The sequence below is a fragment of the Zalophus californianus genome, chromosome 1 (genome assembly GCF_009762305.2).
Source record: "Zalophus californianus isolate mZalCal1 chromosome 1, mZalCal1.pri.v2, whole genome shotgun sequence".
Taxonomy (NCBI): domain Eukaryota; kingdom Metazoa; phylum Chordata; class Mammalia; order Carnivora; family Otariidae; genus Zalophus; species Zalophus californianus.
The window spans coordinates 174,122,163-174,140,589 of NC_045595.1; the positions used below are offsets into that span (position 1 = coordinate 174,122,163).

At 36.3% G+C, this 18,427-nt stretch overlaps 1 protein-coding gene across 1 annotated transcript in view; it reads left to right on the plus strand.

Moving 5' to 3' along the window:
* Window positions 1-16,589, plus strand: part of PROS1 (protein S) — a 70,945-nt gene extending 54,356 nt beyond the window's left edge. Inside the window, exons 11-15 of the mRNA XM_027584286.2 lie at window positions 5,157-5,324; window positions 6,630-6,798; window positions 10,628-10,776; window positions 12,840-13,065; window positions 16,194-16,589. Of these exons, the coding sequence (XP_027440087.1) occupies window positions 5,157-5,324; window positions 6,630-6,798; window positions 10,628-10,776; window positions 12,840-13,065; window positions 16,194-16,354 (873 nt within the window). The 3' untranslated portion in view covers window positions 16,355-16,589. The remainder of the gene's footprint in view (window positions 1-5,156; window positions 5,325-6,629; window positions 6,799-10,627; window positions 10,777-12,839; window positions 13,066-16,193) is intronic.
* Window positions 16,590-18,427: the final 1,838 nt, after the last annotated feature.

Here is an 18,427-nt window from a genome sequence, read left to right on the forward strand (position 1 = left end):
GAGAGATCAGCTTCACCTTAGAATGTGGTACCCAAAAGAGACACTTTCTATGCCTAAGGGATCTGCCAGGAGGTCCATGTTGAAAAGACATGTGAGTCATCATTAAATTATTTCATTTCTTTATTTACTCACTCATGCACTCATATATTCCATAAGCTTTTAGTGAGCACTTTTAAAATGCTAAGTTCCTAAGTTCAAGGTGCTAGAACTCTGGCAAGAGATTTTCCTTGTTCTTGAGCTTACTTAGTACCTCACAGTTTAATAGCTAGTGCTGCCTTATGAATTAATGCAATGTAATGCGAAATCGTTAAAGTACAGGTGGTAATAAAGTACAGTTGGGCACAGATGTGGTTTACCAAAAATGGGGCTATTCATCCTTTGACAGCCATAGATTTTGGACTCTTACCAGAATAATGTCTGCACAAGATCAGATACAACTGTCAGAGTATCTATCGCTAAAATTCTCTGGCTTCTCCAGATGCTCTCGTCAGTGTATGTAGCTTTACCACTACATCTTTCATGTACTCCATCTGTATGCATACAGCTTGATGCATACACCTCTTCCTCCAGTGTACTGAAGAATACATTTTATTGCCTAATGTCCCCAAATCTCCTATCTAAAAATCACTGAGATAACTTTTCAGCAAAATAGAGCAAACAGAATTTTCTCTGATTAATTGAAACAAATTGAAAATATTATCTGTTGGAAGGAGAACTTGGACACATTCTAGGTAGTACAGAATATATATAAAGAAGGTAAATGTTTACCTGTGAGGCTAACATCTTACGGGGCAGGTAGTATTTAGTAATGAATTATCCATGCATAATAGGTTAAAGGCAGGATTTTGGGCTGGATAGAAGGCGGCTATTCAGTTCCACACATTTTGTCTCCTATGTTTATGATCTTTGTTAAAAAGAAATTGTTATTTAATGAAATGCCCATATTTTGATTAAAATTTCCCTTTATAAACCGAATACAACTTGACATGAAAAATTTAAGAACAATTAGCAAGTCAGAGAAAAACTTTAATCTGGTAATAAATTTGGTGCTGGCTCTTTTAAAAGAATTTTTAATTGGATATTTTAACAATTTATGAATATTCACCTCCACCATATAAATGGGATTTCTTTTCCTCAGATCTTTCATTGAAAAAATTACTGCATAATATTTTTACCATTTTATAATCTTGATGGCTTGTTAAACTGTACTGTTTCAGACAAATTTATGCAACCACAGAAATTAGCTCAAATAGATATATATTTTAAGTAAACATTTTAATTGACAAAGTTAAATTAATCTATAAACTGGACTATTCACTTGATAGCAGTTGTTTCACTAATTTTAAATAATTTTAAAATTTCAAACAAAATACTTTAAAAATAAGCAATTAAAATGTAGAATTGTTTTGTAATTCAGATAAATAGAATGTGTGTAATTGTTAAGTAATTAAAATGGCTCTAAACCATAGAAATAAATATTGCTCTATTATAAGTCATTATTATATCTCATGTTTGGGTATGATTCTAATATGGGTGAGAAATCTGTAATTTGGATCATAATTTTATTCATTTAATAAGATATTTATTGAGCACTTTATGTGCTATTCCTCCTTTGCATGGTGAGGCTACAACAGTGAATAAAACAAAATCACTGCTCTTGTGGAGCCTGCATACTAGGGGTGAGATGTAAACCACAAATTGCATGAACAAATGGATATGTCGGATAGTGGTTAGTGCTAGGAGGAAGAAACAAAAGCAAGGCCAGGCAACAGAGAGTGACGATGGTGCGTGTTCATGTGGAATCAGGAAAGCCATCTCCGATGAGATTACATCTGACCAGAGACCAGGGCACAAATCATGAGAAATCTCTGGGGAAGATGATTCTGTGCCATGTGAAGAGCAAGTACAGAGCATCAGGCGAGAGGATGTGATTGTTGTATTTGAGTAACAACACAAAGGTCAGTGTAGATGCAGGGGAATAAAGGAGGGAGGGAAGGGCAGAAGATGAGGTTAGAAATGTGTTCTGGAACAAGACCAGGTAGGGTCATGGGGACTGTAGTGAGAACTTGGAGTTTATGCTAAGTAGAAAGACCTTGGATGATTGTGAAAAGTGACATGATGTAATTTGCATGTATCTTAAAAGGTAATCCATATCAGGACATGATGGCTTTATGGAAACTGGATAGTAGAGAATAAGAATGGGACAGATTATGGGGTCATGAGACCATTGCAGTAACTCAGTGGAGAGGTGGTGAGAAGTGGTCAGATTCTGGATATACTCTTAAGGTCCAGCCTTCAATTTAAGGTAGATAAAAACTTTTGAATATTCATCATAAAGAGGGTCTCAAAGGCCGTGAGATTGATTATTGTTAATCTGTGTTTCTAAACTCTTAACTCATCCAGTGCCCACGTATTCATAATGCTCCTTTATTGTCCTATAATGAAATGCATCAACAATGTAAGCTACTTTTGCATATCCCTAATAGAAACCAATATAACGCTCTAATTATTACACAAAGAAATAAAGGAAAGTCATTTATAAGAAAATAATATATATTCCAACATATAAATGCTCAAGTACAAGTACAATATTTGTCAAAGCTTGCTCCTATATGTAGAATAATGTGAAAGCTGTAAATGAAGACTTATGCTGGAGTTTTGTATTGGCAGTTCAAATACTCAAAGTGCATAGATGGTATTGCCATCAGTAAAAGTAAGTTTCCGAAATAGTGAGAAACTCTTAGTAAAGATCCAAACAAAACAAACATCAATATATCCTTGATTGACAAGACTTCTATTCTTGAAAAATTCAGTGAATGTGCTGAATTGGTACAAAAAACATTTTGTGTTCATATATAGAGAAACTCAGATAAGCCTAAGTATACCCTACATGAATATCCTGTAGGGATGTTCAGGAGGTTTGCAGGATATTGAATATTTTATTACTTATTTTGCATGACTGTCCGCATATTACAGGGTGTCCAGCATCTTGCAGTGTCAGCATACGTCCTACTCATTGTGACAACTAAAAGTACCATCCCTACCCCTGAATTTTCCAAATGCCCTAGAGTGGAGCTGTAGACCCCTATTTAAAGATATTTGCATGACTAGAGGGAAAGGGTCTAGGGGGCTGAGCTCTGGAGTATTATAGACGTTGAGAAAAGAGAAAGAGCCAGCAAGGAGGCTGAGAGGGAGTGGCAAGAATGTAGAGATGCAAGCGAGACTGAGGTTCTAGAGGCTGACTTAACATCTTTCAAAGAGGGAATTGTCATTCAAGTAAAATGATGTTGGTTGGCTATATTAAGGACAGTGCACTGACTAACTTTAAATCTGTAAATGTTACCAAGGTTATTTTACTTTAGAGCACAGTTTTCCCCTTCCCATAGCGGTGCTTTAATAGGACTACTCTTTTGCTTCCATCGTTGATTAGTAAAAGAAGAGTTTGCGTTTTGAGTGCTACAGTTTTGCATGAGGAGATTGCAGCAGTGGTTCTTTGAATCACCTTTTTGGGAGGATTTTTTTTTTTTTAATTGTTGTTTACCATCACTTTCAACCTTTTTTAAAAACCCAAACTACTTTCAGGGCACCTGGGTGGCTCAGTTGGTTAAGCGTCGGACTCTTGATCTCAGCTCAGGGCTTGATCTCAGGGTCTCAGCACCATGTTGGGCCCCATGCTGGGCATTAAGCATACTTAAAAACAAAAAACAAAAACAAAATTACTTTCTGGGGCACCTGGGTGGCTCAGTCGGTTATTCAGCTGCCTTCGGCTCAGGTCATGATCCCGGAGTTCTGGGATCGAGTCCCGCATTGGGCTCCCTGCTCGGCAGGGAGTCTGTTTCTCCCTCTCCCTCTGCCTGCTGCTCTGTCTACTTGTGCCCTCTCTCTCTCTCTCTCTGTGTGTCAAATAAATAAATAAATAAATAAATAAAATCTTGGGTGCCTGGGTGGCTCAGTCGTTAAGCGTCTGCCTTCAGCTCAGGTCATGATCCCAGGGTCTTGGGATCGAGTCCCATATTGGGCTCCCTGCTCAGCAGGAAGCCTGCTTCTCCCTCTTCCACTCACCCTGCTTGTGTTCCTGCTCTCGTGCTCTGTTTCTCTGTCAAATAGGTAATAAATAAAATCTTTAAAAAAATAAATAAAAATAAAATCTTAAAAAAAACAAAATAAAAACAAAACTACTTTCAAAATTGGTAAAACCCAATTTAATTTTTTGTATTGTGCTTCCTTATGACCTTAATTACTTTTTGAATTTTGAAATAAAGTATAATTTGTTTAATGAACAGAATACTGGAGGTACTGATTTCTCACACTTTATATTAAGAATTTATTTCCATCATTGATTCCATATGTATACTTTCAGACAATTGCAAAATAAGAACACTTAAAAGTTTTCTAAGATGGGCGCCTGGGTGGCTCAGTTGGTTAGGCGACTGCCTTCGGCTCAGGTCATCATCCTGGAGTCTGGGATCGAGTCCCGCGTCGGGCTCCCTGCTCAGTGGGGAGTCTGCTTCTCCCTCTGACCCTCCTCCCTCTCATGCTCTCTCTGTATCTCATTCTCTCTCTCAAATAAATAAATAAAAAATCTTTAAAAAAAGTTTTCTAAGATTTTGTAGAGTGACTCACTTAATTTTATGATGCTGGATTTGAAATGTGTATATTATAATTGGATGTTTAAATTTAAAAGAATATTGTGTGTTTTTTTACTTTAAAATATGGTGTTCGTTTAATTTTCAGTCAAGAATTATCACTTTATTTATTTATTTTTTTAAAGATTTTATTTATTTGAGAGAGAGAGAATGAGAGATAGAGAGTACGAGAGGGAAGAGGGTCAGAGGGAGAAGCAGACTCCCCGCTGAGCGGGAAGCCTGATGCGGGACTCGATCCCAGGACTCCAGGATCATGACCTGAACCGAAGGCAGTTGCTTAACCAACTGAGCCACCCAGGCGCCCAAGAATTATCACTTTAAAATACAATTTTTACCACCTTTATACTAATTAGACATTTCAAATGGATTACAACAAATTAATAATTACATTAAAATGATTACTTTGAAAAATTATTTACTGGAATAATAACAGGATTTTTCAGTCTTAGCGTTTCAAATGACATGCAGTGATGTTTGGTTGTTTGATAACTTTTGTCTTTTTAATTATAGGTCTCTGTGGAAGAACTAGAACACAGTATTAGTGTAAAAATAGCTAAAGAAGCTGTAATGAATATAAATAAACCCGAAAGCCTTTTTAAGCCTACAAATGGATTTCTAGAAACTAAAGTATATTTTGCAGGATTACCTCGGAAAATGAAGAATGCCCTCATTAGACCGGTAATGATCCAAGCTTCTATCATTCATCATGGATGAATTCCTCTTGTCCATAATAGATTTGAAGATGTGTTTTTCTGAGAGTCAAAGAAGTTATTTTGTTGAACACACCAACTGTAACAACTTGAAATGAACAAGGAAAAATAACACAGCGATCCTTGAAATTACATTAAGGAAATAAGAAAATAAGTGTAGTGTTTTTGAGCCCACTTAAATCCCCAGCGTTACTCATGGGAAAGTAGATTTTTTTCCCAATTCTTAAGCATCAATTCAGTGTTAACATGATAACTGTCCATATTCAGCTATTACAAATATAAATACGTGTATTGGAGTCCAAAAATACAACATTTTGTAGAAGCCAGTCAAAGAATTTTCTTAGGTCTATGTTAGGACTTAAATTTGGGAAATAAAATAGCATATAAAGGTGGAACTTTTTAAAAAAATCTTTGCTGGGAGTATAACTTCATCCTATCATAAATTGAAGTTATATATAATAGATGATTTTCTGAATAGGATGTTTGTCTAATAACTGTAGAATAGGTCTCATGAAGGAGACTAATCACTGTCCTTGAAGAGTTTTAAAAATTTCATTTGAAGTCATGGGCCTGTCAATTATACTCACTGATTTAACTTAAATATTTACTATTTTATATCCATCTTTTACTCATGGCAATTCACAGTTACCTTAACTTTTGAAAGATTTCTGCAGTATGATATAAAACCTGAATTAGTTAATCCATGTCAGAGTGAATGCATCTGTTCCTTTGAAATTGATATATCAAGACATTTTAAAAGTAAAATAAATTATTCAAAAACTATTTATGAAATGGCTACTATGGGTCTTGAGTCTGGCTGGATGCTTTGATGGAGACTAAAGAGTGCAAACACTGTTGTTCCTGAAGAGGTTCAGTGTCTGATGGCAAAACAAACCTATATATAAATGCAGTTAAGGAAAGCAACTTACAGCCCAGGGCCACGGCTAGAAGCATATATGGAAGTTGAGAGCAGAAGAATTATTTCTGGAGGATAGAGGAGAGGCAGGTAGGGCTTGAGGGGCTAAAAATCATTAGGATCGCAGTGGAGGTCTGTGATGGCATAAACTCACTATAACTGAAAAAGACTGCCCATCTGAAGGACACCTTAAAAAATTAGATAATATTAAAAAAATATTTAAAGTATTTTAACATGTCATCAAAGAAAGGGTTTTCCCTCTAAATGAAAACTGCATGTGTAATCAATTAAGCCATGTATGAGTCTGACTCTTTTAAGTTTAAGATGTACTCCTTTACCTATATTTTAATTTGTTAGATAACCCCTCGTCTAGATGGATGTATACGAGGCTGGAATTTGATGGATCAAGGAGCTTCAGGAGTAAATGAAATTATTCAAGAAAAACAAAGGAAGCATTGTCTTGTCACTGTGGAGAAGGGTTCCTACTATCCTGGTTCTGGTGTTGCTCAATTTAGCATAGATTATGGTAAGTGATTTCTCATTTTACTTCTCTTTTCTCATTAATGACTACATTTATTCATTGACAAACAGCAAAAATTCCTTCAGTAAACATTATTGAATACTTAACTATATGCCAGGCATAGTGTTAGGTTTATTCATATAGCTATATGTTTTTTATTAAATTTTTGCAGTATATTGGGGGGGAAAGGTGGTAGAATATGCTTATGTTACTATTTAAATATTACTTAAAAAAAGATTATTGGCACATAACTTGATTAGTTGCAAGTAAATTCAATTAACCTATTTTAAGGTTCACCAATTTCTCAGTTGAGTCTACTGATGAATGCTTCAAAAGGATTCATCTTCATTTCTAAAATTTCAATTGATTGTTTCTTAAAATGTCCAACCCTTTGTTGAAATTTTCCATCTGTTCATGTTGTCTACATTTTCTACCTGAGGCTTCAACTTATTAATCATAATTATTTTAAATTCCCTCTCTGATAGGCCCAATGTCGTGTTGATTGCTTTGTCTCTTGCCCATGTGTTATTTTTCCTTGTTTCCTTTGGTATTGCATGATTTTTGGTTTAAAAAATAAGCACCTTATGTAGAACAGTAGAGGCAGGTAAATAATATATATGTCTGGAGAGGAGCATATTTCTGCTTTTGCTAGGTCTTTTATAAAGGGGTTGAATCAGTCTAGTCAAGAGTTGAACTGCTTAAGCTTTCTTGTTTCCATTGAGTACCCTTCAAATTCCTTTATTGTTACCTTGTGCTTATGGTAGTGACTGGTTTGCCAGAGGATTTTTCTTAATAGCTGATCTATCCTTAGCTTTAGGTATTCTGTTTATGATATGCCTCAAGAAAGTTTCTCCATGGTCTTGCTTCACCCCAAAAGAATGCTCTTGTGTGGGGAACATTCTCTAATGTTCTGATACAGATTCAATTTTGGGCAAGTATTGTATCCCTGGGTCTCAGGGGTGTGAACTTTTCATTGTCCCCCTCCCAACCACTTGTGGGGGAGATATCTAATGATCAGGACTCCAGATGTTTTTCTGCACCTTCTCCGTGGTAAATGGTTTTTCGTTGGTTGTTTTGTTTTTTCCAGTTTCCTTTCCCTAACCTGTAGATGCAATGGGTCTTTGCATGTGTTCTAATGGCCACAGTGTTTGTTGCCTTTTCCCCAATGCTGTAAGGCTTTTGTTGTATAGAGAAGACAGAGAAGGAATGGACTTTGTGCATTTCCTGCAGGTTGCTGCTCCCCTCCTCCAGGCCTGCAGGAGGAGGGAAGCTAGATACTTGGTCTTTGGTTGTTGTTGTAAGGGTAGGAGCAGTGCTCTTTCCAGTTTCCTGTAGTCTAAGCAGAACAGGAACTCTTGCCAGACTGACCCAGGTTTTTGCCTTTACAAATAGTATTTCCATAATACCCTTGGACATACATCTTTATACCTTTATATGATTAATTCTGTAGGAGAGAATCTTAGATTATGTCCACCAAAGTTTATGCAAATATATAGTTCCTACTGCTAAGTTAGAGTCTCTTTCAAAGATGTTTTATCAATTTATACATCTTTTTTTTTAAGATTTAATTTGTTTATTTGACACACAGAGAGAGAAAGAGATCACAAGCAGGGTGGGGGGTTGGGGGGGGCAGGGGGAGAGGGAGAAGCAGGCTCCCGGACGAGCAGGGATCCTGATGCGGGGCTCGATCCCAGGACGCTGGGATCATGACCTCAGCCGAAGGCAGCTGCTTAACTGACTGAGCCACCCAGGTGCTCCTCAATTTATACTTCTACCAACAGAATAAGAAAATGTATGCTTGAGATTTGTTTTCCAATCTGAGAGTTGAAAAATTAAATCTTGTAGTTTTAAATATTATTATCCCAATTTCTACTGTTAAATATCTCTCCATGTGTTTATTAGCTATTTTTATATCTTAATTATCTTATTAGGTTCTTTGTCTTTTTCTGTTTAGGAATTCATTATTTGAGCTACTAATACTTTGTATTATAAATTTAGTGTTAATCTGATATCTCTGCTTTAAGGAAAAATTGTATTTTAAATGTGTTTATTTGCAGTCTAAAAAAGTATTACTACAGTTTTAAGGAAGAATCTTACACTAGTACTTTTTGTGTTCTTAACATAAAGTAATGCAATGTCTTTAACTTTAGTTCTGTTCTGTATATGAAGGATTTAAAAAAATTTTTTTTAATTGGCGTTGATGACTGAATATAGGAAAAAACTAGGCCCACAATAATTTGCTCAAAGGAAAAACTCTCTGAAAAGGAATGAAAGTAAGAGTTCTATTGTATCTGAAAAAAATTACTTTCATAAGTAATTAGTTACTTCATGGATAACTTGAAAGTGACCTACTTTTAAATTAATATTTAATGTTACATTATAATTTCTGTACGTTTGCATGTTTTAGTTTGAGTTCATTAATACCTTATAGTAAATTTACTTATTTCAAAATGATTATATTGTATATAAATATACATGTATATAAATGAGTGTATTGTAAATAGGGACGCTTGGGTGGTTCAGTTGGTTAAGCGTCTGCCTTTGGCTCACGTCATGATCCTAGAGTCCTGGGATCGAGTCCCTCATCAGGCTCCTTGCTCAGCAGGGAGCCTGCTTCTCCCTCTACCTGCCGTTCCCCCCCTGCTTATGCACACACTCTCTCTGACAAATAAAAAAATAAAATCTTAAAAAAAAGATTATAAATGAACAATGTAATAGCATTTGTTGTGGCTAAATGGAAGATCATCTTGTCAAGGGGAAAATATTTTTTCCACTCACATTCACCTTTTCAAAACCTGTAAGTGGTATTTGAGGTATTATTTTATATTACTTCATATTAAATAAGGAAGACTTCACTCAAAATGTGAATTAATATTTTTTTAAAGATTTTATATATTTATTTGAGAGAGACAGAGAGAGAGCATGAATGGGGGAGGGGCAGAGAAAGAGGGAGAGTGAAAGCAGACTCCCTGCTGAGTGGGGAGCCTGACACAGGGCTCAATTCCAGGACCCTAAGATCATGACCTGAGCCGAAGTTGGATGCTTAATCAACTGAGCCACCCAGACGCCCCAGTATTTTTAGGAATTAAACTATTTTGGAACATATCAATTCAACTATTTGTTGAGTGACTAATGTGGAAACAAAAGTGGTCATAGAGACATGTAGGGCTTGCACTCTAGTGGGATAGACAATTAACCTAGTAATGAAGCAAATGAGTGTTAACTATTATGACAAGAGAATCACAGAAGAAGAGTTCCTGTTAGAATTTTAGAGTTAGCTGTTGATTTCAGAATATTTCTTTACTATCAAACTAACTCCCCTATTTGTATAAGTCATATTTTTCTTTCCCACTGCTTTGAACTGACCCCTTTATGGATGAGGAATGGTAGGGTGGTGACGGCAGCCATATCCAAATGTTCCCTCAGAAACATTACAATAAATTTGTTGAATTTCCTTCTAAATGTGTACTTTAAAATATGACCACTCTGAGATTGGACCAATGGTGAATATGGAGGCAGAAAGAATACCTGTAAAAGAGCAAACGGGAGAAATTCATAATATTCTGAAACACCACATCTAGAATTTTATTCTGGGAAGACCAGAAGGCTGGGGCTCCAGTTTTGTGTTTCTTGCCTGCACTTAAAAAAAATGGTTCTTGTTTTTTTTTTTTTTTTTTTTTTTTTTTTGCCTTGGTTTTATAGGTCACTGAGGAAGGAGAATGAAAATCTTTAGTATTCCACAAAAATGGCTCTGAGTATTAGTAGGATTGTAATAACTCCTTCTGGCATACTTTAGGAGTACACTGATCCTGCTTCTGTTTGATTGTTTAAACAGGTAATATATCCAATCCTGAGGACTGGCAAGTAAATGTGTCCTTGAACATTCGCCCTTCCACGGGCACTGGTGTTATGTTCGCCTTGGTTTCTGGTAACACTGTGCCCTTTGCCTTGTCCTTGGTAGACTCTGCCTCTGAAAAGCTTCAGGTAACTTCACTAAACTTTTGTAATTCTTGTTTTGTTTTGTTTTTTATCTGTAAAATGGATATATTAGCAGTATTTACCTTGAAGTGTTATTTTGGTGATTAAATGAGATAACATGTAAAGTATTTAGCAGAGTCCCCAGCACATCATTAAGGACTCGGAAAATGTCCATTATTATTACTTTTTTGCTGGCTTATTTCTAAGGTCTGATCCAGGAAGTAGAGAGGAGAAAAGCCTGTTACTGTGCATCCACAGCCAAGATCAGGCAGACTCACACACAGGCAGCCTGGAGCCTTCCCAGAGTACATAAAGATCCACCTTTATCTAAATCCTTGAAATATTATGGGAGTCATAGTCTGTACTAACAAAATAAAAGTGAGCCTGATTAAAGTTCAGTCTTAGATATTCTGTGCCTAATTATAATATTTTGTGCTCTCTGGCACTCTTAATCTTTTCTCCCATGAGTAAATTAGGAAGGACTGGAGAAAACTAAAACCAGTCCACCTGGCTTCTTGCTGGCAACTCTCATTTGAAATTAAGAGGAAGAACAGGAAAAAAACTCTTGGATAAAAGGAAACATGAGCGTTATCAGAAGATCTGTATTATTCAGCCTTCTACTAGAGGCTAATAGTTCTGACCATGTGTTATCCACAGTGGATTCCAACAAGTTAGAGCAAGAAGCTTGCGTTTGTGCCAAGGTTGGCTTGGATGTTCTCTGTAGCTTTTAGAAAGAAGCATGTAATTGAATAATGTCTGTAGCAATAAAAAGGTATGTTGTTTTCAGCTTAATGATGATTGCAGGGAGTTTCTAGTGGTTAAGCATAAGCTACCTAAGGAGATCCTGCTGAGTTTTTATTTCAGTCTACCACAGGAGCTTGCTACATTTAGATTCCAGCTTTTTCTTTACTTTTTTTTTTTAAACAAAATGGAAATCCTATCTTCGGCACTATATCCCAGCAGTAGAGGAGATTAATGCATGCCATGTCTTTGATATTTATTTTATCTTTTCTGTGTTTGACTCCATGGCTCCTTTTTTTTCTCCATGTCAGATTGCCTTCTCAATATCTGTGTACAGTATTTCATAACATAATTCCACATACTATTGATCATTCTGGAACAGTTTGTCAGCTGACCATTTTAAGATTATTAGTGAGTTCAAGGATATGGATATGTAATAGTAACAGATTTCCTCAAATAACCTGTATTTGCAAAGTACGGACTTGGATTCCTAAGTAGGTACTTCAGACTATCTTTCTACCATCTTATAACGTCCATGTTCCTAGTTTTGATTTTCTTTTCTTTTTTTTTTAAGATTTTATTTATTTATTTGAGAGAGAGAGCAAGAATAAGCAGGGGGGCGGTTGGAGCAGGGAGCCTGACATGGGGCTCGATCCCAGGTCCCTGAGATCCATGACCTGAGCTGAGGGCAGACGCTTAAGCTACTGAGCCACCCAGGTGCCCCTTGATTTTATTATCTTTTTACATTTCCTCTATACATATATAAGGTATATGCATATGCATAGATCCCTGTCAAGAAGTTGAGTAATTCTGTGTCTCAGCAGTTTGAAAAGTTCAGCAAAATGAATACATTTTCTCTTTTGAATATCTTCTGGTAAATACTCTGTAACTTACTGCTGGTGATCCCTGACTTTCCCCTCTCAGGACTTTTTCACTCATTTTGCCCCAGGTCTTAATAGGATTTCTTATGTGGCACACACAGACCTTTCAGTCTTGCTGGCATGTGCTTACTCAAGCACTTGAAATTTTCCAAGCCTTTTCCCCAACAAAGAGTGATTCAACTCCTTCATTTTTCACATGTAAGTTTTGAAGTTAGGAAGGCTCACAAACAGAAAAATAGTGCTTAAGACACTACTTTAGGTTCCCATCTTTGGTAAAACAACTTGGTGTATTGAATTTTCAGAAGCCACTAACCATTTATATCTTAGCTGAACCTGAAATTTGTAAAACTAATGTATTTTTAAAAATTGTGATGTGACTCAAAAGTCACTCTTAATTGGCATTACCATTAATACTTGCTTATATTGAATCTTTGCTCTGTTTTTCAGGATATCCTCCTATCTGTTGAAAATATGGTAATGTTTCGGGTAGAGGCCATCAGTCTGTGTTCCAATCAGCAATTCCATCTGGAATTAAGAGTCAACAGAAACAATCTGGAGCTGTTCACTCCACTTAAAAAAGACATCATCTCCTCTGAAAACCTTCAAGGACAGTTGGCCATTTTGGACAAAGCAATGAAAGGGACAGTGACCACTTACCTGGGTGGCCTTCCAGGTATCTTCTTACCTTTTTTTTTTTGTTTTCAAAATTATATTTAAAAAGTTTTAAAAAGTATATTTTTAATCAAATTGATAGTATTTTAAATATGTAATCTTAGTAAAAGGACCTCAGAAGGGAAGACAAAATTCCAGTATCCATTTTTCTTTTCCTGGGGATTTATATTGACATTTTGTGGGTATATTTTGTTTATTTATTTTTTAATGGTGAACTAAAACTAACCCAAGTTTTGTTGCATTTGACTATCCTAGTTAGAAAGTATTTATTATTTCAGTTCATCTTCACAGTAGTCTTGTGAGTTCAATCTTTATTCTTTAATTCATCCATCATTTACCTTTTATTTATTAAGAACCTACACCCCAGGTAGTAGGGCTATAGTAATGAAGATATGATCCCTGCTGCTAAGCCTTTTACAATCTAGTACAGAGGTAGACATCAAATAACCAATTAAGAAAATATCAGAATAATTAAATTGTGATAACTTCAATGAAGGAAAAGTATGAATTGCTTTCAGAGCCTAAAAATGGGGACTTGGCCTGGTTGTGCCAGCCAGGAATGAGCGCTCTGAAGAAAAGGCTAAGATATAAATATGATAAATGGAAGGGTTAAATTTAACCAAGTGGTGGATGGGAATTGGAATTAATATGCAAGTAAAAATGGTCTACATGTGGGCAAACTGGGGGGTGGATACGCTTGAGGAATATTTAGACGATGAGTGTGGTGAAAACACATTGAGCAAGAGAGATACAGGATGAGGAAGCTGAGAACTGGGTGTGTTGTGGGGGGTGGTTTGTAGACCTGGTTTGGGGTCCTGAGTCTTATTACAAGAGCCATGGGAGTCTTTAAAAAAAAATTTAGACAGGGAAATGGTATATCAATATTATCACTTTAAAAACCCACCCCACATGATGGATGGAGATGGACAGGTAGGAGGCAAAAGTGGATGAGAGGAGCTGGGGGCTGCTGAAGTGGTCCAGATGGAAAGCAATAACAGTAACAGAAGCAACAACTATACTGCCATCAATCAGTGCGTAATAAATAGTCTGGCATCATTGAAAGTGCTTAGGAGGGATCAACTTATTTCACTTTCTTTTTTTTTTAAGATTTTATTTATTTATTCATGAGAGACAGAGAGAGAGAGAGGCAGAGGGAGAAGCAGGCTCCCAAGGAGCAGGGAGCCTGATGCGGGACTCGATCCCAGGACCCTGGGATCATGACCTGAGCCGAAGGCAGACGCCTAACCATCTGAGCCACCCAGGCGCCCAGCTTATTTAACTTTCAAAATAGACCTGTGAGTCAGGTGCTGTTATTATCCCCATGTTACAGATGAGGAAGCTGCTGGACTTAGGATGACGGCAGTGAGGATGGGCACAGTGATTAGGTGGGAGATGCATGTGAGAAACAACATCAGTAGGATTTAATGATTGAAAGGCAGGTGTAAGGATCTCTTTCTTAGGTATCCACCATGAGGAGCTGCGTGGTGGAGAGTCCATTTACCATAAGATGGAGAAAACTGGAGGAAAAGCACATTCATCTCTGACTTAATATTGGAAAATATGAAATCGGCGTCAACATTTTACTTTAAATGGCAGAAAGTAATTGAGGCAGAAAGTTTTTGAGAAATATTTTCAATTACCATTTGCAGGTTATTCTCAGGGAAAATTCTGAGTCTGATGTCTGGACTTCTAGTAACCTTCATTTTCTTACTTTTAACTGTTCAGGACCTTCATTTCTCATATATGGAAATTTTATCTGGGTTTTTGTGGAATAGAAGTAAGGATGCTCTAAAAGTTACGGATAGATAGATAAATAGATAAGTTAGCATGGTTAATTATTAGAAAGTTAAGTTACTGTGGTTAATTATTAGGAAGTATAATTATAGTTCAAATGAATGAATTCTATATTGAAATCCACTTACCACCTTATTGCAAATTAGTTGAATGCCATTTTAGTAAATCAGACAAACAATGAGAGAGTTGAAAAGAAGTAAAGCTATTAAATTTTAATGGTTCCAGGACTTTGGCATCAGCACTGAAGATTGACTTCAGGCAAGATGTGTTTAGAGAAAGAGTGAGGAAAATTGAGGAGAACTGACAATTGAGATATTAGGAGTGTAAACAGTGGGATAGGTAAATTACCAGTTGATATGCAAAATAGGCATATTCAATTGCATGTTATGAATTAGAAATCAGGGGAAATTGCTATTTCTGAGGATTTTTATAATAGTGGCATAATCTTGATGCTCAGCCAGACTTGAAAGGGTTTCATAAAGAATGCTGTGAGCCCCTAGAAAAGTATGGACTTTATTCACTGCATTGGCAAATTAAAGGTGGAAAATTTGAACTGTATGTTTTTTGCATAAGGTACTAAGAAAGAAGAATAAAGGCTGAAAAATGTCCATTGGGAACTAAATTCATGGGGAGGAGATGCCAAAAAAAGAAGCAAGTAGAGAGATGGATGTTATTAAAATGAACCATAGTTCTTAGGAATTCAAGGGTGTTACTAAAGTATTAAGTCTGATGCGGAGAGTGAAAGTGTTGAAAGGCCCAAAGGCCCTATTCACTGAAGCATTATTAAAATTATTTTTTGAACACTAAACAGTACATAAAGTGAATTTCCTATCATGACCTGACATTGGATGCTCAGCAAGAAGTTATTTTTAGGAAAATATAGAAATCTGCTTTTATTCCAGCAGTAATAAAAGAGATACATTTATCATGGCATTTTAAAAAGATTTCCATGTAGCTATAGTTTGGAGTTGAAAAAATGATTTAACAGTGCTTAAACTGTTGCTCAGATTTAAAAAGAAAATAATAAAATAGAACATCACAGGTAAGAATATGCTCTTTTTTATTTTTTAAAGTGTTTATCTATCTTAGGTTTGAATGAGACTGATTGTGTTTATGAAATCAGAGGAACTGATGATATGCTGAATCCAGTGCCAAGCACAATACCTTATATACATAGAAGTCACTTAATATAAATTTATTGAATAATTACATTATTAATTTTTCCTTTATGATTAGAATTTGGTTGGAAATGGGAAGTTTGAATAGTTCCTCTAATTGTAAGCAAATAAGATGCCAAAAGTCTTGGGTTAATATTTTAATATTCTGTTTTTACAGATATTCCATTCAGTGCCATACCAGTGAATGCCTTTTATAATGGCTGTATGGAAGTGAACATTAATGGTGTTCAGTTGGATCTGGATGAAGCCGTTTCTAAGCATAATGATATTAGAGCTCACTCGTGTCCATCAGTTTCAAAAAGCACAGAGAATTCTTAAGGCTTCTTTCCTGTACTGATAATACATTTTTCCTGTATGTAATTATACTTATGTTTCAATAATAGCTGAAGGGTTTTACCTGCAATGTACAGACCTTGATTTTTTTTATGGTACTTTGGCTTTCCTGGAATTTTAAGAAAGGTCCTTTTTCAAGAAGAACAAGATCCTCTTGTGGTACAAATCACATTTAAAATTCTTACCTCTATTGCTGCCTAGAAATTAAATAATGAAATATATAAACATTTCTAATTTGAATTTTTTGCTACAAATGACATTTCTTCATTTTTATGTTTGTAAAAGTAAAATTTGATTTTTTTGAAGATTTTATTTATTTATTTTTGAGAGAGAGAGAGAAAACAAGTGGGGGGGAGGGGCAGAGGGAGAAGCGGGCTCCCCGCTGAGCAGGGAGCCTGACACGGGACTCGATCCCAGAACCCTGGGATCCTGACCTGAGCCGAAGGCAGACGCTTAACTGACTGAGCCACTAGACGCTTAACCGACTGAGCCACCCAGGTGCCCAAAGTAAAATTTAATTTTATCACCATGAGCTAGTGCTGAAATATCTGTGTTTTTTGGAAGGCAAGGAAGTAAACTCAAACAAGAGTGCATGTGACTAAATACTACTGATCATAGCAGATACTCTTTATTTTTGTTTTTCCCTAATGAGGGCAGAAGGAGAGACCGCGGCCTATCAAGAATTGAGTGGAAGGCTTTAAAGCTTTACTCCGAAAATCGTTCCTCAGGGGGACTTTCACTTAGCTTCACATTTGAACCAGTAGCTTTCCTGAATTAAAAACAAGTGGGACAAATTTTCATGAGAACACATGAATCTTGCTGGTTACTAATTGGATTTTATGAGGAAGACATACTAGATTGTGCTGGAATGGGTGTCAAAACCTGGGATGGGTACCGTCCTTAAGTTTGGCTGTGGGTCACGCGAGCTTGAGATTAGAAAAGCCAGAACCTAAGATGGAAAGAACGAATGAGAGAATGAATAACTTGGAAGTGCATAGTTTTCCTTGAATCCAACTTTAATTACCAGAGTAAGTTTCCAGATGTGATTGTTGAAGGACAAAAAGAGCTCTGAAAGCTAGAAAAGGTATAATGAAAGGATAACCACAGAAGGACATAGTTAATATTGTATCTTTGGAGTAAGGGGGTTAGAGTGCCACGTACTTGTTGGTAATGCATTCCAAGTGGCAGTTTTATCACTCCCAAACCTACCAGTCGCATTAGGTATGGATCAGATGTCTCGACTGATGGTTTTAGAAAATAAACTTTTTTTCTACTATAGATATTTTATATCACATGAAACAGAATACATTAGAGTATATTGCAAACATTTATGTGAATAATATCTATATTCTGTCAACTTTTTGAACAGAACATAAAATCATATAACATACATGTAAGTCTTCCTGCAGCACAGTGGTTCTTTTGTTGAAAGATATAAAGCTCAAATATTTGATCAGTAGCTATGGTTGAGTTATAGACTGGAGCTCAGAAAGGGAAGAAAAGCAAAGGTGACCTATGTTGAGTCTTTGACACCTGCCAGAAATTGTGCTAGCTCATCTTCCTTGATGTAATCTTTCTCCCAATTTACCACCATGTACTGTGGGTGATGAATTTCAGCAAGCGACTATTGACAATTATGTTGGTGTAAAAAAGCAAAGCAGTAGAAAAACTGAAAGCCTCTGAAAAGGAAGAAAAGAAAGGAAGGGAAGGAAAAATGAATTTTCTTGGGGGGGAGTTTTGTGATTCTTGTTTAATTATGCCCAGATACAAAGACAACTACAGGGGTCAATCCCACACTTCCCATCAGAAACAGAAAACTTCCAACATGCAGTGATCTTCAAAGAGGCTCCAGAGACCCATTTATAAATTTCATCTCTCTTTGAGATGCATGTAGGTATGGCTCCGAGGGCTGGGTGGGGAGGTGTTTCTTACCAATGAGAATCTGACAATGATCTTACACACGGGCTACTTGCTATATCTGGCTTCAGGCTTTCCCAGAGAATTTATATTTGAAAATCTGATCTTCTGCTGTGGAACAAGAGAAATCATCCTCTTTCC